The sequence below is a fragment of the Siphateles boraxobius genome, unplaced genomic scaffold, assembly GCF_051911475.1.
Source record: "Siphateles boraxobius isolate OS27281-9 unplaced genomic scaffold, OSU_SipBor_1 130, whole genome shotgun sequence".
Taxonomy (NCBI): domain Eukaryota; kingdom Metazoa; phylum Chordata; class Actinopteri; order Cypriniformes; family Leuciscidae; genus Siphateles; species Siphateles boraxobius.
Genome location: NW_027508734.1, coordinates 18,799,395 through 18,823,315, shown reverse-complemented (window position 1 = coordinate 18,823,315; position 23,921 = coordinate 18,799,395). Strand labels below are relative to the sequence as shown.

Genomic DNA, 23,921 nt, shown 5'->3' with positions numbered 1-23,921 from the left:
TACAAAGAATCAGAAATATACAATTAGTCTCTCGGCTGTGAGGATGTTAATAATTATAAAATATTTCAAAACATGTAAAAGCAGGCAAAATACAAAGATTTACCCAGAGAAGAGCCACGACCCATTCCTCCGATGGGACTGGAGATGCCTCCGCTCTTGGACAGGCTGTTCGGGCTGCTCTTGCTGCCTGGAAAGAGGATCTGTGTTGGGGATGTGGGGGATTTGACGGGATCAGCTGTCTTGGGCCGGGCAGAGAGGTTGAGAGGCTGTGTTCCCTCCTCCTACATAAAAGACATAAAGCTTCTGTTAAGACAGGGACGTCCTATAGAGAGATGCTTTTCACCTTACATAAAAGACAATGCACCAGAGGCTATTACTGTAGACTAATTAGTCCGGCTCCTCCAAGACATGGGTTCTGTATTCATAGCTAGGCTCTGTGCCATGCTGTAGCTTCTCGGTGCAGTGAGGGCCAGGCTTTGTTCGGGCTAATTAAAACCCTCTCTGTCTGAGCACACATCTTTATCTTCTCACCTGCTCTCAGGCCAGAGAGAAACAGTTAACAGCTAATACATCCTGTTTCAAACAAATGCAATCAGGCTAGAGAGCTTGTTACTGTTGTGGCTGAATGCATTACAATTAAGTGTGTGTTCAGTTGTCTTTGTGGTGACCAAATGTGATCCCTATGAGGTTGAACAAATCTAATTTGTGTCATGGTCTCCACAAAAATATTAAGCAGCACAACAGTTTCTACGCTGATAATAATAAGAAATGTTTATTTAGCACCAAATCAACTTATTTGCCTGATTTATGAAGGATCATATGACACTGAAGAGTGGAGTAATGATGCTGAAAATTCAGCTTTGCCATCACAGGAATGCATTTTAAAATGCAATAAATAAACACTTGATTTTAATTGTAATAATATTTCACAAAATTGCTGTTCTAATGTTTTTTTCATCAAATGAATGCAGCATTGAGAGACATATAAGGTTCTTCTATCAAAAACTATTACCGACCCCAATACCTTTGAATGGTAGAGTGTATGCTGGTTGACGAGTAATACAATACATGATGTGTCAAAATTGCATCATCACTCCAGAACAACTTTAAAAGCACATCTAATCATATTAATGCATCTTGTGAAGGCTAGAAAAAAATTTCACTGGCAGTGTTGTACTGTCCAAACAGATGGGCCACATACAGAGACTGCCCCCAGCTCTTTACAAATCTGACTGCCAATAACAGTTTGTCATTCAATTACGCTTCAACTAGACAAACAAACAGATTGCTAGCTAATTAAGCACAGCGTATCTACATATGGAGTTAACGGGGCAAAAATCGCGCTACATCTTTGATCAATATTAAGATAACGTATCTCAAACAACACGTGTTGGCTAAATGAACAGAAGTAGAGTGTCTAAAAATGCCAGTCCGACTCTGAATTCTGGCTCATTGTAATTGCCAATGATCTTACCGTATGCTCTGAGATGTTGATATATGGCGGCGCTCTCCAAGGGCAGCGCTCCAAAAGCCCCGGAGAAGCAGCTTAGCTGAGCAACTGAAGAGGATTACGGGCGCTACGCACACACACTACTACTGTTCAGCTCAATGATTTACCCCCATTCTATTGTGATATTAAACTAAACTTTTCCAAATGTGCAAGTGTTTTAGGTTTCAGCCGCAGCACAAAAAAGCAAAATGATGATATATATCAGTGAAGACGGATGGAAAAGCACTATATGCTGTGAGGACCAGACTGTTGATCTTATAAAAGAAACGAAAGACAGTCATCCCATCATTGTAGCCTCATCAATATATTTAGATGATGTGCCTCTGATGTCATTGCCTCAGTTCTGTCCAAGTTAAATGTAACGCGCAGGAAAACGTGGGCCAGTCTCCGTCACGAGATACCATTTGTTCCAAAAATTGCTCTCCAGGAGCAGGGAAAGCCATAGCAACCCTGTCCACAGAGTTCTGCTTGAGAGAGCGGGTGCCTTGTAAAAGCAGCCCAGATTGATGGGCTTGGAGCAAGAGGAGAACCAGTGGCAAGCTCTCACTCACTTGTTCGCTGCTTTACCTACCACAGCTGATTTAGTGAACAAGGAAGTGGAGAGGACTAGGTTAAGCACCACTCACATCAGACCGGGCTGGGACCGTACCTTGACTTGAGCCAGGGGAGTTGAGGACCTCTTCTCGTTCTTCAAGCCAGACGGGGAGATTTGCCCGGCAGAATTGGGGGGCTGGGGCAGCGGTGGCATCTTGGCTCCTGGAGAGACCTGCATGCTGGCCAGCTGGGCGGCGTAGAGTTGCTGTAAGGAGGGAGACAACCCACAAGCGTTAACATCCAAAGCCAGACACCATTCAAAGCCTTTATTCTCTCTTTTCTTCTCTCCCTTGCATTTCTTTTCCTCTTTCCATCCCGGCATAGAAGCTCCATCAAAGGTCTAACTGTATATCAAAGCCTGAATCCAGGGAGAGACAGCAGCCCCAAAAAACCACACAGCGATGGCTCGCATACAAGAGACTTGGAATCACTCGTCTTTCCACTCATCACACCAAATTTGCAGACTGAAGCTTAGCTGCTTCTAAGATCTGATTTCCTTCCCCTCGCTCCCTCTAGTAAGCCTCTTTGACTTTAATTGGCGCCTTTTCGAGTCGCTACTGAGACACCTGAACTTCCCCCTATGATGGCGCATAGCAGTTCCCCTGAAGTTACACAATTTCAAGTTAGTTGAATTTCCAATATGTGCTATGTCAAAGACATTCATTAAGACAGGAAGCCTGACAAAGAGAATTCATGTTCTTCTGCTTATTTTCACTGGCTCATGGCCAACACACTTGCTAACATCAGCAACCTTCCAGCGGTACTCGTTCAACATGCTGAAGTGCAACTTGTCAATCACTTATCAGCACTGAGTGGAGAAAGTGTGTGAGAGAGGTTTAGATTTCAGCTTTGAGACTGACTGTCTGTCATAACCTATTGAGCATGATTTTTACTTCAACACATCGTTAATACCCAAACACACGAGGCAGAAAAAATAATAACAGCACCATTAAAAAAACAAAAACAAAGCAACTTTTGATCAAAAGCATCAATTAAAAAAAACAAAATCTGGGTTAGAATGTCAAATCGTACAACATTATCGATATTAGTTTTAGCAGGGTGTATAATTCACAGACGCTTAAAACAATCATACTTCTGTTGCTTTCCCTCAGGCAAATATTGATTAGCAAGCAGGTAAATGCTTATTGTGTCTTTTGACTCTCATATTAAGTACGATGAATCACAGTGAGTTATAAAATATTATACGAGAAACGTATCTTGTGCGCGCACAAAAGTTTCTCGTGAGCACGTGAAAGTCTGTATTTTTTTTTTTTCAAAGGCCCCTTCAGGGTCTCTGTGTAACGATCAAGGATTTTTTTTAGTGTTTGAACCACATTTTGAATTACAGTATATATTGCATTGTGTTTTAGGGTTGAATTTAATATCAGTAAACCTAAAAAGGTACTAGTAATTTTCTGCCACAACATTATCTGTTATTCCTCTCAGCTTTTTACATTTTTTAAATAATTTAATTAATTAATTGAATCATATCTGACAAAAACAAAAAATCAAAAGGTAATAAATGCTTGGATCATAAATGTAATAACTTAATGTAAAAAAAGACATTTCAGTCTAAGATATCACCACTTAATCAATAGTTCTCACACTAGATCAGACTATTTTCCTCACTTTATGATTTAACAAGATCAAATCTACAATGCCAACATTTAAGTAATTTTTTGTTTCAGTCTCACCTAAAAATAGTGGCCCAGTGATATTATCCATTTGTTTTTACAGCCACAGTCGTTGTATTTTCAACCCCCCCAAAAAAACATAAAGGTTTTTTTTTAATGCGCATGTACCCGAGCTCTCTCTGCTCTCATTTCCTTTCCCTTTCCTTACTAGGCTACATAAGGACTCCATTTGTCTGAAATGGAAAAAGTGGCACCAGCATTAGTGGCCTGCCCCACCTCAGCCACTCATACAGAAAAACCTGAGGCCAGACAAAGTGCTTTGTGTCTACATGTATCAGGAGATATAAACACTAAAATGCTCTCCGGTCCCAAAGTTAAACGCTTGCACATTAGTGCCACACAAAAGGGTCATTCTTCTGCGGGAGACCTGGGGCAAGCGCCGGCACACGGACAGCGGAAATGGCAGGCTGATTAGGTTCACAAAGTGATAGCGCAGCTTGCCAGCCCAGTAAACAGAAAGCCTTTGTCCCGCAAAGTTAAAAACACAATCGCTATTTTTTGTGAACGAGGTAAACGAGGTAGTAAGTGAACGAGATTGTGAGTGTGTGTATTTGACTGAGTTTGTGTCCTTGTGAACCAGAAGGAAGCCCTCGGCCCAGTCTGCTGGACAGATGTTTGTAAACAGCGAGCCACTGCTGATGTGGATGGGCAGAGGGACTCTGACCTTGCGTGGGAAGAACTTTATTGTTCCGGAAAAAGAGCGTAATTGGCTTTTGCTTCAAATTTGAGTCAGTCAGACTGCCTTTTGTGAGGCCTGATTAACAGGTCAAAGCCGCAGGGTTAAGAGTAAAGCGGTCTCAATGCTCTCAGCCAAAAAGGCGCTGCAAAATAACAGTAAATACTAACAGAAAGGTGTGACGTGTAGCTCACTACTTATCGTGAAGGGCAGGAAGGGAAAGACGCTCAACCCTCTCATATGTGTCCATCACATCAAGCTGTGCACAATGTGGCACTTGTGTATTAAGGCCATGTGTTTTGATGCTGAAAGGTGTGAACATAGACAAAAGGAGACACACAGAGAGAAAGAGAGACTGCTGATGTGGTGTGAGGACACATGTGGTAGTCTGTCTGAAGGGCATGTAATGCAGGGCTCCATTGGGCCTCCTCTGCCTCTCCTCCAGCCATACTGCAGGGTCTCCACAGCAGACAGGGCCAACGCTAATGAGGGTTATGCTGAAAGTCAATGGCCGAACAGGGAACAGGGCAGCCGGGACAAGCTGGCTTCATGCCCCCTGCCCCACAAAACTAAAAGGCTGAGCATGGTTGATCCCATCAATCTATCCATCCCATCATTTGTCTGAGTTAACACTGTCTATTAATGCTTAACATCTAGCTACAAAAATAAAGATTCCACTATTTCTGTCTCACAAATGAGGAGTGAAAGATCACATATTGGTATATAATCTGATCTTCGAAATCTAAATTTGATACATTCTACTGGAACACTTTAAACAAATGTTTTTGTCAAGCATTTAATGTGCTGTTAATCTGTTTAACATTTTTGTACAAGACTGGGAATAATATAATGTAATATTTTTTGATATAATAGAATCTATCGTAAAACATTTATTTGTCACTTCACAAACTTCCCTAAATTTGGTTATTGGCTTTGATACTTTAAATGGGGAACAAAAGATGAGCACTGCATCAGCTGCTACCTCAACACACGCACACAAAACACACATGTGTGCGCTAACATCTACAGACATACAAAGTGGTGTATAAGCAGCAATCTGACACAGTGGAGAGCTATTACAGTGTGTACTGAAGCTGCTGGCTCTGAGGAAATGGGAGCCATTGGGGATAGAACACTAGTGGGGCCGGAGAGAGGCCCAAAGTGAGCTAAAGAAAAAGAGAGGCAGAGATGTTGAGCTGCTCTCAGCATGTGGTTTCAGAAAGGCCTGCAGAGAAAAGGCCTGATCCACCCCAGTGACTCAGGTAATACCTTTGTCCACTTGAGCATTAAATGACTCGCTGCTATACAGCTTAGTTAGAGAGAGAGGGGCTCGGGAAATGGGGCTTTTCAATTCGCTCGCCCGCAGTCTTCATACTTCAAGCGACACACAGAAGCAGACCAACTAATGTCTCCTGCCTCCCTCTCTCGCACATATGAGCCAAGCCCATCTCACAGTCTGTGGATTCCAAATGAGTGGAGTCCGGCCCAAGGTCAGGCGGTTAGCCTCTGATAATTAAAAGCAACCCCTCTGGAGAGAAAAGAGGTTAAATGTGAGAACCCACCATTTCTGCCTGCAACAACAGTATTTGCAGATAATCCAGATTACCCGACACTTTCGGACCACACCGCTGGACGCATCAGCACTCAGGGATACTTTGCTTTCAAGTGTCTCGGAGAGCTAATTCAGTGCTCCACCTCTGTGTAGAGGTATGTAAACGCTCAAGATAAACTGTTTATAAATGGAAAAGGCACTATTAAGAAAGTTTACGCTTTTTTTGTCAAATAGCATGCTGACAGAGCTGTGGAGCAGTGAGCTGTGTGCACATATACTGTAAAATTTCGAGCCTGACCTGGGTGGTAGTGCAATCCCATTCTCCCTCTCTCACCCAAATGTTCTCGTCTAAACTCCATTACACTATAAACAAAGTTTAAAAAAAAGCAAATATAAAAAGCTTATGCTCAAAGCTCGTTGTAAACACACAGACTAAGCCTTATCCCAAAAAATGAATGATAAAAAATTATGCGCACTACGGTTCAAAAGTTTGGAGTTGATAAGATTTTTCAAAAATTTTTGAAAGAAGTGATCCAAGTATCAAAAAACCTGCAAAAACATTGATTTTGTAAATTATTTTTACAATTTAGAATAACTTTTCTATTTTAATATATTTCAAATTTAATTTATTCCGGTGATAGCAAAGTTGAATTTACAGCACCCATTACTCCAGAATGGAAATATTTTGTAATATTTGCATTGCAAATATTGTGCATTAAATCCTTGATACACAATTTAATGCATCATTGCGAAATAAGAGTATTAATTTTTTTAAAAAAACAAAAAAAACGTTCTTAACCCCAAACTTTTGACCGGTAATGTACTTTACCTTTATTGTTTTCACAGTGTGCATATTTTCTGAATTTTTTGCTTGTGCTATAACAGAATTAGACTGCAAACCGAAATGGCTCATGAAACACTAGATTTCAGCACATATGATGGGCAAATAAGGAAAAAAAAACAACAACTTGAGTCTCGTTTGCTCTTAAAGAGAAGGGCTGACTGCACTCTGGCAGATGCTTTGAAATACAGTGGCAGATTTAGCCAATTTTAGTGCTTCTAGCTATAATGGTGCATGACTGTCTCTCCAACTTATCCACATAGGCCCCAGTCTGAGCTCACTGAAACGTATCCACGAGGCCAAAAAACCCCACTGATACATTATCATACGTCAAAACATACGCACACTATACACACTAAATTACATACACTAAGGCTCTTGTGTTTGTGTGTTCTCCTCGGCTTTCTCTATGGCCACAGCTGAGCAGAAGCATGGAGAGAGGACTGTTACTGCCGCATGGTCGAGTCTGCCATTTCAGTAGCATTGGGGCGCCTGCGCCCGTTTGCCACAAGGCTTGTCCAGGCTCATTGCCCAAGGCAGGCGGGCTGACCCAGGCTGGCCCAGATGTCAGAAAGGGAAGCAGGGGTGCGCTAGTGCGCTGCGCCAATGCTTTCCAGTATGGCCAGACATCTGTCCCATCTGCTGGCGCCCAGCCTGTTCCCTCCCCCCCATCTCAACCCATCCACCTCGTTTTTTCCATCTTTATCCTTGCATAGCTTCACTAACTTGAAAGGTATGATGTGTCCTATACATTTCTGCTACACAAGCCTATGCTAATAACCCTGTGCTGGTATCAACCCAGGTGGTCATCTAAGGCTATATGGTTTGTATTTCTCACTATCTGTTTACTTGCCTCTCTGTTTTACAATTCTGTCCATCCAGATGTCCACCTATCCCTCCCATTAGAGCCTCTGCCCTGTGCTCATACCGCCTCTCGTCTTCTGGCTATCTCTCCGGAGTCTGTCTCGCACAGCACGCGCCACTCCTTTCCCCTCTCCTTCTTTCTCTCCTCTCCTCCTCAATCACACCAGCAGCTGTTCGCTCTCATTTCTGCAGCTCATAGTCAAAGTGCTCCACTTGTTAGCCGTGGCAGAAAGCCCTGCTCCCTCCACACATCCGGAATGCAGAGACATGAGCATCCAAACAAAAGATAACACAGTGTTTCCTCTTTTCCCTAGTTTTCTCAACCCCAGCAGAAGTTTCGGAGAAGTTTCCCTGACTCTCAAGTACAGTCTTCAAATGTTTTAGCAGTAATGATAGCATGAAATAAAGCACCTTTAGCTTAAGAAATGCAGCACAGATTTAACCCTTGTGTTCTGATTGGGGTCTCAAAGACTCAGAGACTCTCCAGAAATAGGCCACATAATATATATCATATTTTTTAAACATGCTCTTTAAATTCAACAGTAAATTCATTTCATTTAGAAAGAAAAGGATTAGGAAATAATGAAGCAAGAAAAGAAAGTAAAAGAGAGAGCAAGAGAGAGGCCAGCATGTCCTATTTGTGTTTGTTCCTTCTACTATATGCCACGGGGAAACCCAGATGTTCTGCTTTTATCCCATGATGTTTTATTTTAGGACTGCTTAAACCCAAAAGACTGCTTCCAATGATAAAAAAACAGGCCTCTCACAAGTTGACTTGAGATCTGTATAGAACTTGTTGCAAAACAATATATCAAGGAGAGAATGGCTTTAAGGAAATTGTTTTCCTCTAAGCAATTGATGTAAGGTGATCTTGAATGCTACCAAATTAAATGCCAATTCAAACAGACAAAAAATAAAATTGAATTCTTTTGTAGAATTAGGATAATTCCTTTTAGACTGTCTGACCATACGGCTACAATCCGAAAACAATTTCCGCCTGGAGGTGAGAGGTGTCACTTCTAATAGGGAGCCAATGCCGGGGGATGGAGCCATTGTTTGGAGGCCGTGCCCAGCTCATCCTGAACCCTGAGAGGGTCTTAATGAAGAGAGGCATGCGGTCTGGGGAATAGTTTGAGTGGCTTTTCTCTGGTGACTTGCAGACAAGGGCCAATCTGTCAGGAATGCATTGAAGGAAATTACTCGCCGCATTGGGACACCGGGTGACAAGCGGGCGCATGTAAGCGTGTGCCACCAGTCGAGGGAAATGTATTGACAAGCAAATTACGCTCTAAGATCGCCTGACCGCTTTCATTTCCACTCCCCGGGACCTGAGGCCTTTTGTTAGCCCGCGGACGGGCCATGGTGAAGGGGGAAGAGACAAGACAGAGAGAGAGAGAAAGAGAGAGATTCCACAGGCAGCCCACTTACTGTTATGACACGGTAAAATTGCAAGTGGTAGCTTCGACAACATTAAGACTGGCAGAGTGGCCATCCCTCTTCCTGCATGACCGAGCACGGCATTGTGGGAATTAATTCCTTTCCAATCAGAGCATTTTTTAAGGTTCATATATTTCCCCAGTCTAAACCGAGCAAATTAGGGAAAATGATACCTTGCCAGAATTGCTGACAAGTGAAGATATTCTAATTAGACAGATGCACCCAGCCAGTGGCACAGGGTGGGTGGGTCCACTGGCACAGGAAGTGAGGATCTCATAGGTGAGGTCACTCCCACCGAGCGGATCAGTGATGCATAAGCGGCAAGAGCTCAGTGATACTGCCATTACAGATAATCACCCAGACACAGCAGACAAATCCATACATACCTCTCATTAACCCTGACCTAGCGCTGGCCCTCATTTATCTGACATATTTTAAAAGACTTGCTTCCTTTGATTTAAGACAGGAATTCAAAGCTTGTTATTTTTGCTCAAAGAAGGAAGAGAGACAAAAGCAGCCGCAACCGCATGCTAGCACGCGCTAACTGCAGAACAAATCAATCCAAAACGCCCTTCCCCACTAAATTACAACCTCTTATGCATCTGTCGGTTGTCATTTTCTTACAAAATAATGTTTTGCCTGTCCTTTTGTCCTCATAGTGTACTTCTCCAATGAACTTCTCAGTCTTAGCCAGATGGGTGCAACGCGATCACTAATGGCATTATTGTTGCACTCGGAATGAGATTCATCTCCCCTATCTCTGTCCTGATCGTTTTTAATCATCTTCCGCGTGATGATAGCTGCTCAGTTGCGGCGGAAAGGGTATGTTTGACTAGCAGGACTTTCTAGGACTGAAGGGTACCGAGAGTAAATACCAATCTGCTTGGCTAAATCTGTGGCTGAAAGACAAACTTCAATTAATGGGAATGCAACTAATTTGTGTTTACTGTATTCTAAAGGTCAGCAAAGTCATGGACTCAGAGTCTTGCTCTCAGCCCATTCCCAGGGTTAAATGTATTATCACAATGAATGGCTGAGGGGTCTCGGTGCCTCTTGATATATGACTATCCCAGACTCAAGCTGACCCATCAGGAACGCTATAAATAGTAGGGACGGGCCCTGGTTCTGCCACCGCAGCTTACTCCTAAGGGAGGAGGGAAGACACGCTTACACGTACAGATCGAAATGATTTTTAATCAGTTTTTGCCTTTAAGCTCGCTCACAAGCGCATGCACATTTTACATACACTTTAACATGAATAGACACATTCCACACCTTCAACGCAGATGATTGTTCTCCCAAAAATCGCATGCTATAGCAAAGGCTTTTCTAGCTCCAGCTGCAAGCATTGTTCCAACTTGCCAAGGCTTATTAATGCTGAGAGCGATAAGCTCCGAAGGACAAATTGTGCACATGTATCAGCAAGAAGAAAAAGTACAAAACGCTCTCCTATCCTCTCTCCCTTGCACCTCCGCTCTCAGCTTTGTTTTGTAACATTCCTAGCTATCAGAGAGCTTAATGTCTAATTGCTATCAACCACTTACCACTGCTGTTGACAAAACAACAACTGTCTATGAATAAAGAAAGTGAGGGAAAAAATGATTAAATGAATCCACTAAGGGGCTGCGAGCTGTATCGCCTTCAACTCTTGTTCTCGTTCAGTCTTTGTTCAAAGAACTTCAAGGAATATTTAAGAAGTTTCAAAGCACAGCTTTTACAAAGAATCTAAACAAGAAGGACTAATGACATTAGTTGCTGTAATAAAACCCTTTCTCTTGCTATCAGCTCAAAAAAAAACTTGTTCTATGTGTGCGACAAAGTAAACAAAGCAAAAACCAGGATTAAAATAAACAATTAAAATAACAAACATGATGAGATAAACTTGTATGAAGATATGAATCTATATTAAAGTACATGAAGATTTCATCTGAGAAATGTTCCCAAGGCAGCCCAGAGGGTCTTGGAAGCTCTTCCATCATTATGATACCACAAAGTTACTCCGAACGGTGTCAACAGATAAAGCAATTAAGGTATGAGGGGCCCCTGAAATACTTTTCATTGATGCAACACCCGGTTCCCATGCATGGGCGTCAAGGCTGCGCTGTAAAAACGGGCTATATTGCAGATGGAAGGTGTTAAGCTTGTAGGGGTGGACCGGTGTGTGAGTGATTTAGCTCTAACTTATTATTTAGCATACAGCTGGTTCGCTCACACGGTGCTGAGGGCTTGGCCCACTGCCCGTAAATTCTTTTGTGACTGTACATACCTGGAGCTGCAGAGGGTTGAGTCCTGACGCGGCAGCAGCTGCCATTGTGGAAGGAATGAACTGCACCGGGTAGTTATCACCTGTCGGAGAAAGGAGGAGGGGGAGATAGTGAACAATGCGCACAGGTTGAGACAATGAGCGGCCCAACGGCAGGCCAGACAAGTGCCAACACAGTTCCTGTGGGCCTGCCTGCACCCAGCCTCGGCACTCAGCCCAAACATCTGCACTCACAAAAGAGTTAGCTGGCCAGAGCAGAGTGGGATTTATACTGGAACGTCTCTCTTTCTCTTTTTGCCTTTTCCCTTTTTTATCTTTGCCCACACTTGCACAGTCCTTTCTCATCTGGGTGTGCATTGTGTGCAAGGTTATGCCATTTTACTTTATTGTTCGCAATATCATGTTCTGTGAGAAGATTGACTAGTCAAACTATTGTTCTACATGCCATTATGTGTTTTACAATGTGATCTGGCACAATAATATACATGTATGTGTGAGAGAGAAGGTGCTGACGCCAACTTCAACAGGTTTTAACAAGACTAAATGTTATGCAAATACAGCTTGTAGGACATTTTCATCATGAGATCAAACATATCCAATAGAATTAAGCAATACAATAGGGCGAACAGAAAAAACAATAGGAATCAGATAAAAAAAAACATACAGGTTTGAACACAAAACCCCTGGAGATACAGCTCTGGTAACCTTATCCAGAAATGTGTGTGTTTGAAAGAGTATGTTAAGTGTGTGAGATGTGTTTTTACTGTGGTTGGTGTGTATAACACTGTCTCTGGCTCTAAAAGCAGAGCTTTGAATGAAGTGTGCCCATGGAAGGGGAATTGGCCCTCTTTCAGTCCCCACTTCTGCCTGTCACTTCTTCTCACAAACATATGGAGCTATTAAGCCACAGGCATGGGGGTAAACATCTACCCCCCTCCCCCCACCACCAGCACCACCACACTCACTTCTGACTGACCACAGCACATTGTGATGCAGCCAGGTTATTCGATCCCACCCTGTGGCAGAAGTGAATAAAGTACGCAACTGAACAGATTTCAAATAGTGCAATGAGAGTCGTAGAGGGGGTCATTATCGTTCAAGGTTCTCTCTCTCTCTCTCTCTCTCTCTCTCTCTCTCTGCTTGTGGTGATATGTCATGTGAGCCATGGGCAGGTCAAGTGCCAGCCTAGAACACTAGGCCAAGGCTAATGGTCTGGGGGATGGGTGGGCAGCCAGTGTAGTACTTGAGTAGACGAGATCGGCTGCCAGCTTTCTCTATGTCAGTCTGTGAAAGGGAATCTAGTTTAAAAGGCAATTCTGCCTGTCTCCAACCAGTGGATGCCAGGGAGGCTCCAGTGACGTCACTGCCCAATCGGGTTGTTTCTCCAAGCCTGCTAAGGCCAAGGGCCAGGAGCTTATTATCAACCCAACTTGGGGCCCAATAGTGGGCTCCCTCAGATCTGATTCAGCAAACTCTGAGAAGACTGCTGGGTACTACTAGGCAGTATTAGTCTCATCAAACGAAATAACTGAGAAAAATGTTGATTAATAACTTGTCAGTGTGACAAAAACTAACAAAGACAAAAATTTACATTTCTGCCTCCTTAGGATGAATTGCTTTGTTGTATTCCTCTTTTGTAAGTATCTGCTAAATTAATATATGTTAATAATTAATAATAATAATCCAATAAGATATTAATCGAAGCACTGCAATTTTTTTGAAAAAAATCAAGCAACTATGAATATATATATATATATATATATATATATATATATATATATATATATATATATATATATACACACAGGGGTTAAAGTGGGCCGGAACGATCCGGAACTGCGTTCCGGCACCTCAGATAAATTAATATATAAATAGATTAATTAATCTCAACGAATCTCGCTGGTCCCGAGATGGGCCGACCGACAGACCAACCTCCCCTCCTCCCAGCTGAACACGAGCGATTACAAATGCGTGAAATGCACTCACGGTGGTTGAGCGCGGTAAAGTTAGTTTTAGGTTCGATATTTCGCCGGACATTTGTTAACGTGGGCTCATGTGGCCACAGTGCCCGGGCTCAATTTTTGTCCCAGTGTTCAGCAATTTTAACATAGTATCGTCATCATATCAGTGTTGATGGACCAAAATAATACCATTAAAATATCAAGTAAATAAGTATTGTGATACTTGGTGCCACAGTGACATACTTGTCCCAAAAAGTATTGCTATACCACGATACTCAATATGTTGTCCCACGGTGAGTCATTTTTCCCTGTTGCGCCTACACAAAATTTGACGGTTCCCCCACCTGCCAAATCCCACTTTAACCACTGTATATATATATATATATATATATATATATATATATATATATATATATATATATATATATATATATATATATATATATATACATATACATTTATATACAAAACTGACGAACACTGATCATAAGCTATCCCCATGTAACGGGGCCAGCCAGAGTAGCCAAAAGTGACTGAAAACTATGCTGTTGGCTCATACATCATGTAATTCCCCTGTGATAGCATCACTTTATTAGAGAGGTACCTTATCAAAGTAAGCTTTGCAAAGACACCAAGCAGGAAAGGGCAAACTCTCTCAGCTCAGAACACAATACTCCTCTGTCTTCTTTTCTTTATAAAATGGTGGGCTGCTAAATAATGCTTAAAGTGCTTTCTCACATAAAGGCATTACTAGAGAGCTTCATAGTGTATTCTGTTTCAGCCAGGTATCATGCTGCAAATCGAGGCCAATTTGAACTGCCAAACTTGGAACTCTCTTTAAGTAGAAGGACCCAAGGGTCTTGCACAGGGCACCACTACCGCTGATGCGGGCCGGTGCTCCATAAGAAGTAAGGGCTGCGAGGCTAATTAAAAGGTGGAGGAGAACGGGGAGGACTGGATGGTGGAGTGCTCCTTCTGCTACCTCTTCACTTCTACTCCACCTGATGCCAAGAGCCAAGCTTGTGGAATATTCAAGCAGAGTGGGGCTCTCTTTGAAATCAATGATTTTGTTAAACTACTCAGTGTCTACCATGCTTACAGCCCTTCTTCCAAGCCAAGATTGAAGGCTCTTTTTTATAAACAAAAAAAAATACTTTATTTGTTCATGAGTTGTCCACGTCACGTTCCTCTGTCTCTTAACCATACTTTCCTCTCTACACTCCAGCCTCCTATAAAATAAAAGGGCAAAAAAAAAAAAAAACTACTTGGAACAGTGACTGACAATTATCTTTAGCAATTGAAGAATTCGCTCCCTTTAATTCATGAGTTTAAATCTGAATTTTATTGGCCACACCCCATAGGAAGTTGATCCATCCATCCATCCATCCATCCATCCATCCATCTATCGCCTAAAAACCTTTACAATTATATGCATTTCCTTGAATTTCAATTCATTTTAAGTTTACAATCTCACATTCAAATATAATTTGCATTTAAATTTATATATAATAAAATAATATCCAAAATAAGACATCCAAATGTCTGATGCACTTTCTCTGTGACATGAATGTATCTGTTCTGTACAATCACTGGCTGTCAGCAGTCCCACCAGCGGGGGCAACGAGGGCTCATTGCATCCCAACGGCCGTGAACATCCACGATTAGCAATACGTATGTGTTCATGTCTGCACGGGGGGGATCATCGCTATCCTCCGCAAGTCTATTTGAGTAAAGAATGACCTGAGTCCTCTCTTTATACCAAGTCCAAGCCATTGAGCACAGTGTGTGAGAAAGGGGGATCTCTGCTGTTTCACTGCAGGGTTAGGGCCATCAGCATCGGGCCTCTGCTGCTTGCACTGACCCGGCCGGGCCACCCCATGCTGGGCATCCCAAACAGCAATGAGTCCTATCGCATTATCTGTGGCAATAAGTCGAGTCATGCGCACAAATGGCAATAAGCTATGTCCTAAACTTTCTCCCCTCTGCTGTTTAGCAAATTATGAATAATGCAAGTGCTTTACACACGCCAAGGATTCCATTACAGCTGCTGTTATTTGTACTAAAACACTTTCCATGTCAAACATATTAAAAAAATCAAACTGGGGAAAAGAAAGCCCTCAGGCTCTTTGTTCAACCTGTCATGCCTTTGTAGTTCCAAAATAGCTGACTTTATGTTCCATCATATACCTTTTTACTTAATTTATTAGCTGCTCTACCACACCCTGTAATAATCTAACTCTCACCTGCTGACTTCTGAAGCTTTCCTCCCTCTTATCCATCTCTCTTTCTAGCTCTCTTTCTCTTTTCTATTCGCCTTTTGATGAGGTGCTGACAACAAACGTGGTTTCTAAAGGCATACTTTGAAGACAAAAGGAAAGCTTTCTTTACAGAGCTGCATCATTTCGTTTTTCTTTGAAACTTCTGATTTAATTTATGTTCCTTTTCCTTTTCTGTGTTAGGTCTACTTACAATCTGAAAACTGAAAAGCATTACTTTGTTATTTTTATTTTTCTCTTTATTTTGCAATCTGTGGTAAAGAAAAGAGGGGAAAATAAAGTAAAATAATAGAAAGAAGGAAATGTAACCAAATGCTACTGATCCCTTGGGAGGCAAGGATATGATTTTAACTGTTTAATTACAGAAACTTAGACTGGCACATCCCAAAACCCGAGAACAATAGCTGGATATGAGGTTGAGGAATACTGGCAGTGAGTCAGCCTACAGTACGTGTTGTAGCATTTTCTTACAAATTTGTTTTTGAATTTACAGTGCTTGCGTGAGGAGCAATTCTCTTTTTCACAAAAGGAGAAAAAAAGCATGCCAGGACAAGTACGACAGTTGCTTCACCTGAGGCCCTTCGGTTCTAAAATGGAAAATGTGCACTACTAGATGTCACCTTCCTGTTTTTTTTTTTTTTTAAGAAACAGAAATGATTAGGGATAGTGATAAAACGCCAATTTATTATAATCTATTTGCCTTCAGCATCTACAGATCAGTGCCAATGAAATGTTCCTCACAAAGGTGACTAAATGTGCATAATATCAATAGTATAAATATATATAATAACATTTACAGGGTCATAGAGAGTATTATATATAAAACATCTCAGATTTATGGTCCATGAAGTTGAAACCCTTATATGCTGACCGTGTTTATATTCCAGCCCTCATTCACGCCATCTATTGTTCTGAAGGCTCAAAATGCCTTGAACTCTGCCAAAACAAGCTGCTTCATTGAGGTGATACACTTCACAGTGTTCAGAATTAATTGCCTTGACAAGAAGGGCTTGATGTTCTGCTCTCTGAATCCAAAGGCGTGGGCTCTTTAAAACAATGCTATGATTCGGTCAGGGAAATCAAGCAATGATAAAATATGTGCTGCGGAAGACTGAAAGACATAAGGAGGTAAAAGCAAGCTCAAAAGTGACCCGTAAGTTCCCCCGAGGTAAAGTGAAGGATGGTGAAGCAGAAAAAACATACTATAGATAAAGGAATTAAAGACAGCCTAAAAGGAACTTGTTAACATTATTTTATTCCCTCAAAAACACAGTTGTTAGAGAGTAGTGTTTATCATCCATTTTATTGTTTTATCCTGACAAAATATATTTGAAACTTTTAAATATATGTAAATAGGTCGTTCACCAAAAAAAACAAAAAAAAATCTGTCACAATTTACTGTCGTTGCAAACCTGTATGACTTTTCTTTTTTCTTTTGTGAAACATAAAATAAAATATGTGTATGTTTTATTTTTGTTATTGGGGTCCAAATCATCATTGGACCCCAATGACTTTCACTATATGGACAAAAAAAAAGTCATATAGGTTTGGTATGACATTATTTCATTATTCATTATTTGGGTGAACTCAATGTGTAACATTATTATTTGAAATAACATTAATTACATTTAATATTTAAACTTTGGGTATTGGAAATTGGTTGTGAGGACAACCCAAATACTTTCAGAAAAAAACATTTATGCCAAGTGTGCAAAGAGCAACAGGAACAAAGATGTGGAGAGGAAACTCAGAGAGCTTAAGTGCATTCTCTTACCTGGCTTATAGGACATGCCTGGGGGGAAGAGGAAGCCCTGCTGGGCTGCCGCGGCCGCTGCCAGAGTGCGCTGGTCGTGTGGAAAAATGGGTATCATGAGTGGAGGCATGTGACCCTGGACCTGCTGAACACAGAGAGAGAGGAGATCACACAGGAACCTAACACAGCTTGACAGCACCGCTCATTTTGTGACCCAGGTCCAACACGCACACGCTCACCAAATACCTGCACTTAATCACACCTTAATGTTTCAAAGAAACCATCACGCACATATACAGCAGTGTTTATTTTCATATTTATCATAAACACCGATTCAGTGTTAATGTTGTTAGGTTAATACCTACATACGTTATTAGATAGAATTAGAAATGTCAGGTAGACACTGCTTATAAAACTTAATCATGAGACTGACAGAAAATGTGAAAATGTACGTAAATACATACGTTATTAGATAGAATTAGAAATGTCAGGTAGACACTGCTTATAAAACTTAATCATGAGACTGACAGAAAATGTGGATCTTTTAGAAATACAGCTCTTGTCTCTTGTTCTTTCTTGGAAGGTCATTTATTTACATGATAAATTCCCAAGGGAGGACAGTAATTTACAGCACCTGTTTTCAGCTGTGAAAATTATGGAATGAGCCCAAAAGCTTGTGTATTTCTAATATTTCATGTATAAAGTCAACACCTGGCTTCGCGTGTGGTGCCTTTCAAACGCTCTCAACCATGTTCATCTTTATTCCTGCTTTATTGCAAAATAAAGAGAACGTTAATGGTGTCCATAAGGATAGCATTAGCTCTGTGTAAGAGTAAAAACAGACACGCTGAACTAGAGACAATGAAAATAAGAGTCTGTGTGTATTTAGGGATCTGAGCGGCTTCTCATCGAAGTTTGAAAACACATGTTTGTGGAGTGTTGGCCGGACCCAATCTAGCTGTCATTCTCTGCTTCCGGCCTGTGGGTGATAGGCTGCAGCGCTGCTACCGTGGGCCAGCGCAGCGTTAATGCAGGCGAGTCGACCCGCCTCTTGGGAGCCCAACCGGAGAACGGGTTAATAAAGGTCAGCCCCCCCCCAAAATAAACACATTATAGAATGTTTCTCCATTCATCGCTCTTTAAAATCATCCTGCAATAAAAACCGGTCTGGACGCAATTACTGCTGCAGCGTTGGGGCATGAAATCAACCTGCTCTGAGGAACCACTTTCTGCTCAACATTTCTAGCTGAGGTCTGTGCGATCTCTGTGTTTTTAATGCTGCTTTCGCCTTATGAGCCCCTAATGTTAGAGTTCAGTTGGGCCTGTTCCCCAGGTGATAAACAAGTGCTCAGGTCCACTTCATTGATTCGGACTAAGTGAGTTCTCCTAAGCAAAAATAAATGGGAAAAAATCCCTTTTCTGTTTATAGAGTGTTGCACCTTAAAAAGTGCATATACAGAGTTGAGACTGTGCCAAAGTGAAAGAACTGCAGTTTTTTTTTTCTTTTTGGTATTTTACAGAATGAAAGAGATCAGAAGGCTCATTAACATGACCTTATAGATGTGTTTGTGGAAAGGTTTGCTTGCATGTGTGGTGAATCAAAATGTAAGTGGAGTGAATGGAGCTATTAGGCAGAAAAGATAAAGTGTCTGTGACGTCACCAACTACCGTCTTATACTATCTCAGATACATTTAAGTGCTTGAGCAAAGGCTCTGATCATGTAAATTGTTCTCCTTCAGAAGGCCGCTAAGGTCAGTCACATACATAATTGCCATTAGCCTTATTCACATTACCCTTGCAAGACCAATCAGTTTAAAGCCACAGTATTACATACAACAGCTGCTTTTAAAGTGGAACCAAAACATGTCATTTCGCATAGTCCTCCACAGAAGCCCACATACATAATGACAAAAACACCTGGCCTGCTACGCCTTATCCCATCTGTTCCTAAATTATATCATCAATGTCTTATTAAATTCCTATATAAATAATTTTAAACATCCTAGAATTAGAAATCATTTGAAACCAACAAACTGACTAACAATGCTAACAATAAATCTGCTAATCAAATTGAATTCCCTAATGCTGTTTCAAAAGGTGCAAACAGCAAGAAAAAGAAAAAGAGACCGTACAAACAGATAAATTGCCCTCAGTTTGATGGGTTGTGATTTACAGTACTGAGGGCTTTACATTAAACTTTAATTTACACACGCCACATCTCTGAGTGGCAAATCAAATAAGCGTCGTTAAAGTGGGGACTAATAGTGAAGGTTAGCTTTCAAGCCTGTCAATTAACGTAGACCGGTGGAGCTGAGCAGACAATGCAGATAAAGATTTAAAGATGATCACTGGCAATTTGCTTTGACTGCTAATAGAGAATGGAATGGAAAGTGCTTACACTTAGACAGATGGATTTTGAAAAATTGCATTTCGCATTCTGCATTGAAGCTCGCTTATTATATGTGTCAGTCTCTCTCATTCAGTCACTACATCTATCTGACTCTCTATGTCTGTCCCTCTCTCTCTCTCTCTCTCTCTCTCTCTCTCTCTCTCTCTCTCTCTCTCTCTCTTCACATAGACGTATACAACATGCTTGCATAATAGTTGATGATAATAGTTTCTAAATACACAAACACACACATATACTGTATATATATATATATATATATATATATATATATATATATATATATATAGGGAATAATGAATTAATAACTGATAAATGAATGCTAAAAAATAGGCTTAATATTAGTTTCTTTGAAATGTAAATACATTTTATTCATATTTTGAAATATTATTATTTTTTATTTTATTAAGTTCTCTTATGTATTAATTCATAAAAAAATGAAATAAAATGAATGACTGAAAAGTAGTACTTCAAAGAGACATGATAATTCTAAATTATATTTATATTTCCAGCAAAATAATCACTTTTATTATTTAACTTATAAAAAAATGTATGAGTTAAATAATTAATTAATTTAAACTAATTAATAAAACAGAGATATAACATGATAGACAAAAATGAAAACTTAGATAATTCAATTTTTAACATTTTAAAAACAGTTAAGAACAGTTCGCTGATATCGTAAAACATAGAGTTTTACGATATAAGATATAAGAAATATACATAAGAAAGTCTAACTACACACAGATATAAGATATAAGAATAATACAGATATAAGAATACACCTGCTCATATGCAATACACACAGCAAGTACATGTCTACGCTACTCTGTAACCATAAACAACTAAATTTCATATCACATTGTGCATAATTCATCTCTTACAGATAAATAATAAACAGCCTCGCTCTTAAATATATTTATAGTCTATAGTGTTCGATTCATTTCTACTGCCGCTCATTATATTCAGTATCCATGGTACGTATGAACATGCTCACCCGTATTTGTGTATCTGTGCCCTGATATTTCACCCCTCCCTCCGTCAGTGTGCCAGGCGGCTGGCTGTCTGCAGCATTAGTATTGCCAGTCAGATCTTCAAGAGCGTGAAAGAATGAAGTGGAGCAGATGTGAGGAGGAAAGCTCAGGCCTGTGGAAGCTCCGAACCTCATAAACTCGCCATATTTCTCGCCATCTGCCCTAAAGTTCATTAAAGATACATGAACGAGCCCCATCTTATGAGGAACAGGTGCTATTGTTTGTCCCCGAAGACCTGCTGTGGCGAGGATGTAACTCGCGGTACTTGAGGAAGAGCATCTGTAGCAATCAGTCAGGCTGTGTAGCTGGCAGCCTCTTTCTCTCTTCACACGGCCGACCGGTTCATGGGGGTGTAGAGACAGAGAGAGAGAGAGAGAGAGAGAGAGAGAAAGAGAGAGAGAGAGAGAGAGAGAGAAAGAGAGAGAGAGAGAGAAAGAGAGAGAGAGAGAGAGAGAGAGAGAGAGAGAGAGAGAGAGAGAGAGAGAGAGAGAGAGAGAGAGAGAGAGAGAGAGAGAGCCCTCTTCACCTTCAGCGTCTCGCATATATCATCAGTTCAGTAGAGCTGATGAAGTCTGGGGTGATACACCGCACGATCTGTCTCTCTGTCACAGATACACGCATCACTCTCGGGCTTCGCTACTGTCTCATGCGCCTTAGATCAGGCACTTTGAAACTGTAGCTTGTCAACCTACAAGCTACTAATAATATAAAGCAATTCAATTACAGTTTTTTTTACCAACATCTAATAAAAAATTATACTCAAATAAAGATGATTAATTTACCTGATGATTAATATAATATAACATAATATAACAATAAATTATAATATAATATAATAAAAATAGCTGGCCCCAAAAACAATGAGAACCTACAAATAATCACAAAAAATTATTATTAAAATGGTTAAACAAAAAATAATCAAAAATTTAAATAAAAAATCCACCATAATTTACACAAATTAACATGCCAAAAACTTACTAATGAACAGCAACATTTAACCAAAATTTTGTCTAAATTTTATTTATAAATACTATATTTTTTTAAAATAAAATTATCGAAATAAACATTTTATTTTCCATATATTGCTAAAGGAAAAAATTAATTAATCAAACGGATTTTGTTTAAATTGTTCATTAAACAATGAATTGTTCATTAAAATGAACCGATACAATTTATTAAGTAGACATTTTTGCCAAGCATGATTATTACCTGCATAAAAAAACGAGACAGTGCTTTGCTACCATATACTGCTACTCATGGGGGATAAAAAGGAGTTCATTGCCTGAAATGCTACTCTGTTTTGAAAACATCAGAGCTGCAATCATGCTACTGATCACTAATTCCCAACACTGAATGTGGAGTGTCAGCGGTGGGTTGTTTAATCACACAATTGCTGTAGGTTGAATGACCAAAAAAAAAAGAAAGGAGGAAGGGGTGGGGGGGGGGGGAACCCCTGAAGTAAATAGGGAGCTATAGATTAATCAATGTTGTTAGTGGAAATGTTGACATCAGCACTTAGTTTCAGTAATGGTTTACAGCAGCAACTAATCCTAGGGTCAGACAGCCCTGCCTATTCAAGGAGCTGCACTGTACTTGGATTACTGTTAGAATAGGCTGCTGTGCTTCTAATTCAGCAGGTGCACTAATACGTTTATGCCCTCCTGCAGTGGCCTATGTAGCTGTAAATGTGTATTTGCTGGCATATCCTGACCCAGGCTGTCACACAAGTGCATAGAAAATGGAGATGTACAAGTCATTACTGTCCTCAATAGGGCCCATGTCAGCACCCATGCTCCTCGCTGTCTTTTAAAGGGTCCCTTCGGGCTCAGGAGACATGCCCCCCTATACTTGTCCCCAACTCTCCTTAACATGAAAATAGAGATTGATCTTCAAGGAGCATCACTCTGGGATTTTTTCCCCTTTTAAAAGGAATAGAGGGGGAGTTGTTTTAACATGTCCAAAATGCCTTTCAGTGTTGACGAGATAAGACTGAGACGGGGAGGGGTGGCTAACTTCTCTTCTCTCTTTGAGTTTTTGGAAGGAGCCAGAGATACTTGGAGCCTTAGGTTAAGCATTAAGCACAAGCCAACCCATTTTAAAAGCCAAAGGTGAGGCCGTACAAAACTTTCGCACCAGTGATGTGTTTTGGTCCAAATTTGGAACCATTACCGTTTCTCGTTAAAAATCTCGAAGAAAGGCTTTAACACGGGGGTGTTTTAAATTTAACAGGAGTGAAAACAGCTTTCACTGTTACTGTAAGTACCGATACGTCACACGCTCTTTTCCCTCGCTCGACGCTGCCAGAGGCAAAATGACTGAGAAAGAAAACCACCTTAGGGGATCCATTTTAAGGCGAAGTGATTCTAGAGGACCTGGCAACCGCGTTCAATCCGCACGGCGAGCCCCGACTGCGTGAACTTCACACCCGCTACTTTGTGAACACACTCAGCGAGTGCTTTCTGGAAACTCACCAGCAAAGAGAGAGCGAGAGAGAAAACGAGAGAGCTCTTTGCTGAATGAAACCACTTCTGCGCTCGGGAGTCTGCACATTATTCTGTTCTGAAGAGGTCAATTTTTTAAACAATCCCATAGATCCCCAAGTACACATTACTCCCACGTCACAGGTCATTTATCAGTTAACCGCACTCCTCCAGCACACTGCGGCTGCAGCTTTGAGCTCTAATCCCACCCACGCACACACATAAACCCACGCTCACAAGGCCGTTATCAAAGCGCGAGATACTCTGTTTGGCCGTGCTTCAGCCCCTGATGACAATCGGGACGTGTGGATCGATAGGGTTGAGTCGGACTTTGATCCACACTCTTTCTGTCAGTGCGGGGCCGGAATTAAGACCTGGTTATCCACCTTGGTGCCACAGACTAAACGCATTGTTCTCCTCTTTCTGCTCTGTTATTGAGGAGTTCTGCAGGAGGCCCTCATCAGCCACACAGATACAGGACCTGGAATAAAGAGGCTTTGTGCTGCGGCCATGGCTTTAACCTGGACCGAACCGCCTCTGACAATCCACTAGCCCACAGACTCAAAGGCTTATCGGTC

General features: G+C 41.0%; 1 protein-coding gene across 36 annotated transcripts in view; it reads right to left on the bottom strand.

Annotated features, from left to right (window-relative positions):
- sox6 (SRY-box transcription factor 6) overlaps positions 1–23,921 on the bottom strand; it is a 151,258-nt gene that overhangs the window by 24,655 nt on the left and 102,682 nt on the right. For 24 of the 36 annotated variants that reach the window (XM_077228457.1, XM_077228460.1, XM_077228465.1 and 21 more), the window contains 4 exons: positions 17,443–17,563; positions 11,435–11,514; positions 2,160–2,309; positions 104–281 (listed from right to left, as the gene is read on the bottom strand). In XM_077228457.1, the coding sequence (XP_077084572.1) occupies positions 104–281; positions 2,160–2,309; positions 11,435–11,514; positions 17,443–17,563 (529 nt within the window). Of the gene's footprint in view, positions 1–103; positions 282–2,159; positions 2,310–11,434; positions 11,515–17,442; positions 17,567–23,921 lie in introns of all 36 variants that reach the window. The other 12 variants (XM_077228445.1, XM_077228462.1, XM_077228478.1 and 9 more) reach the window with 1 other exon arrangement.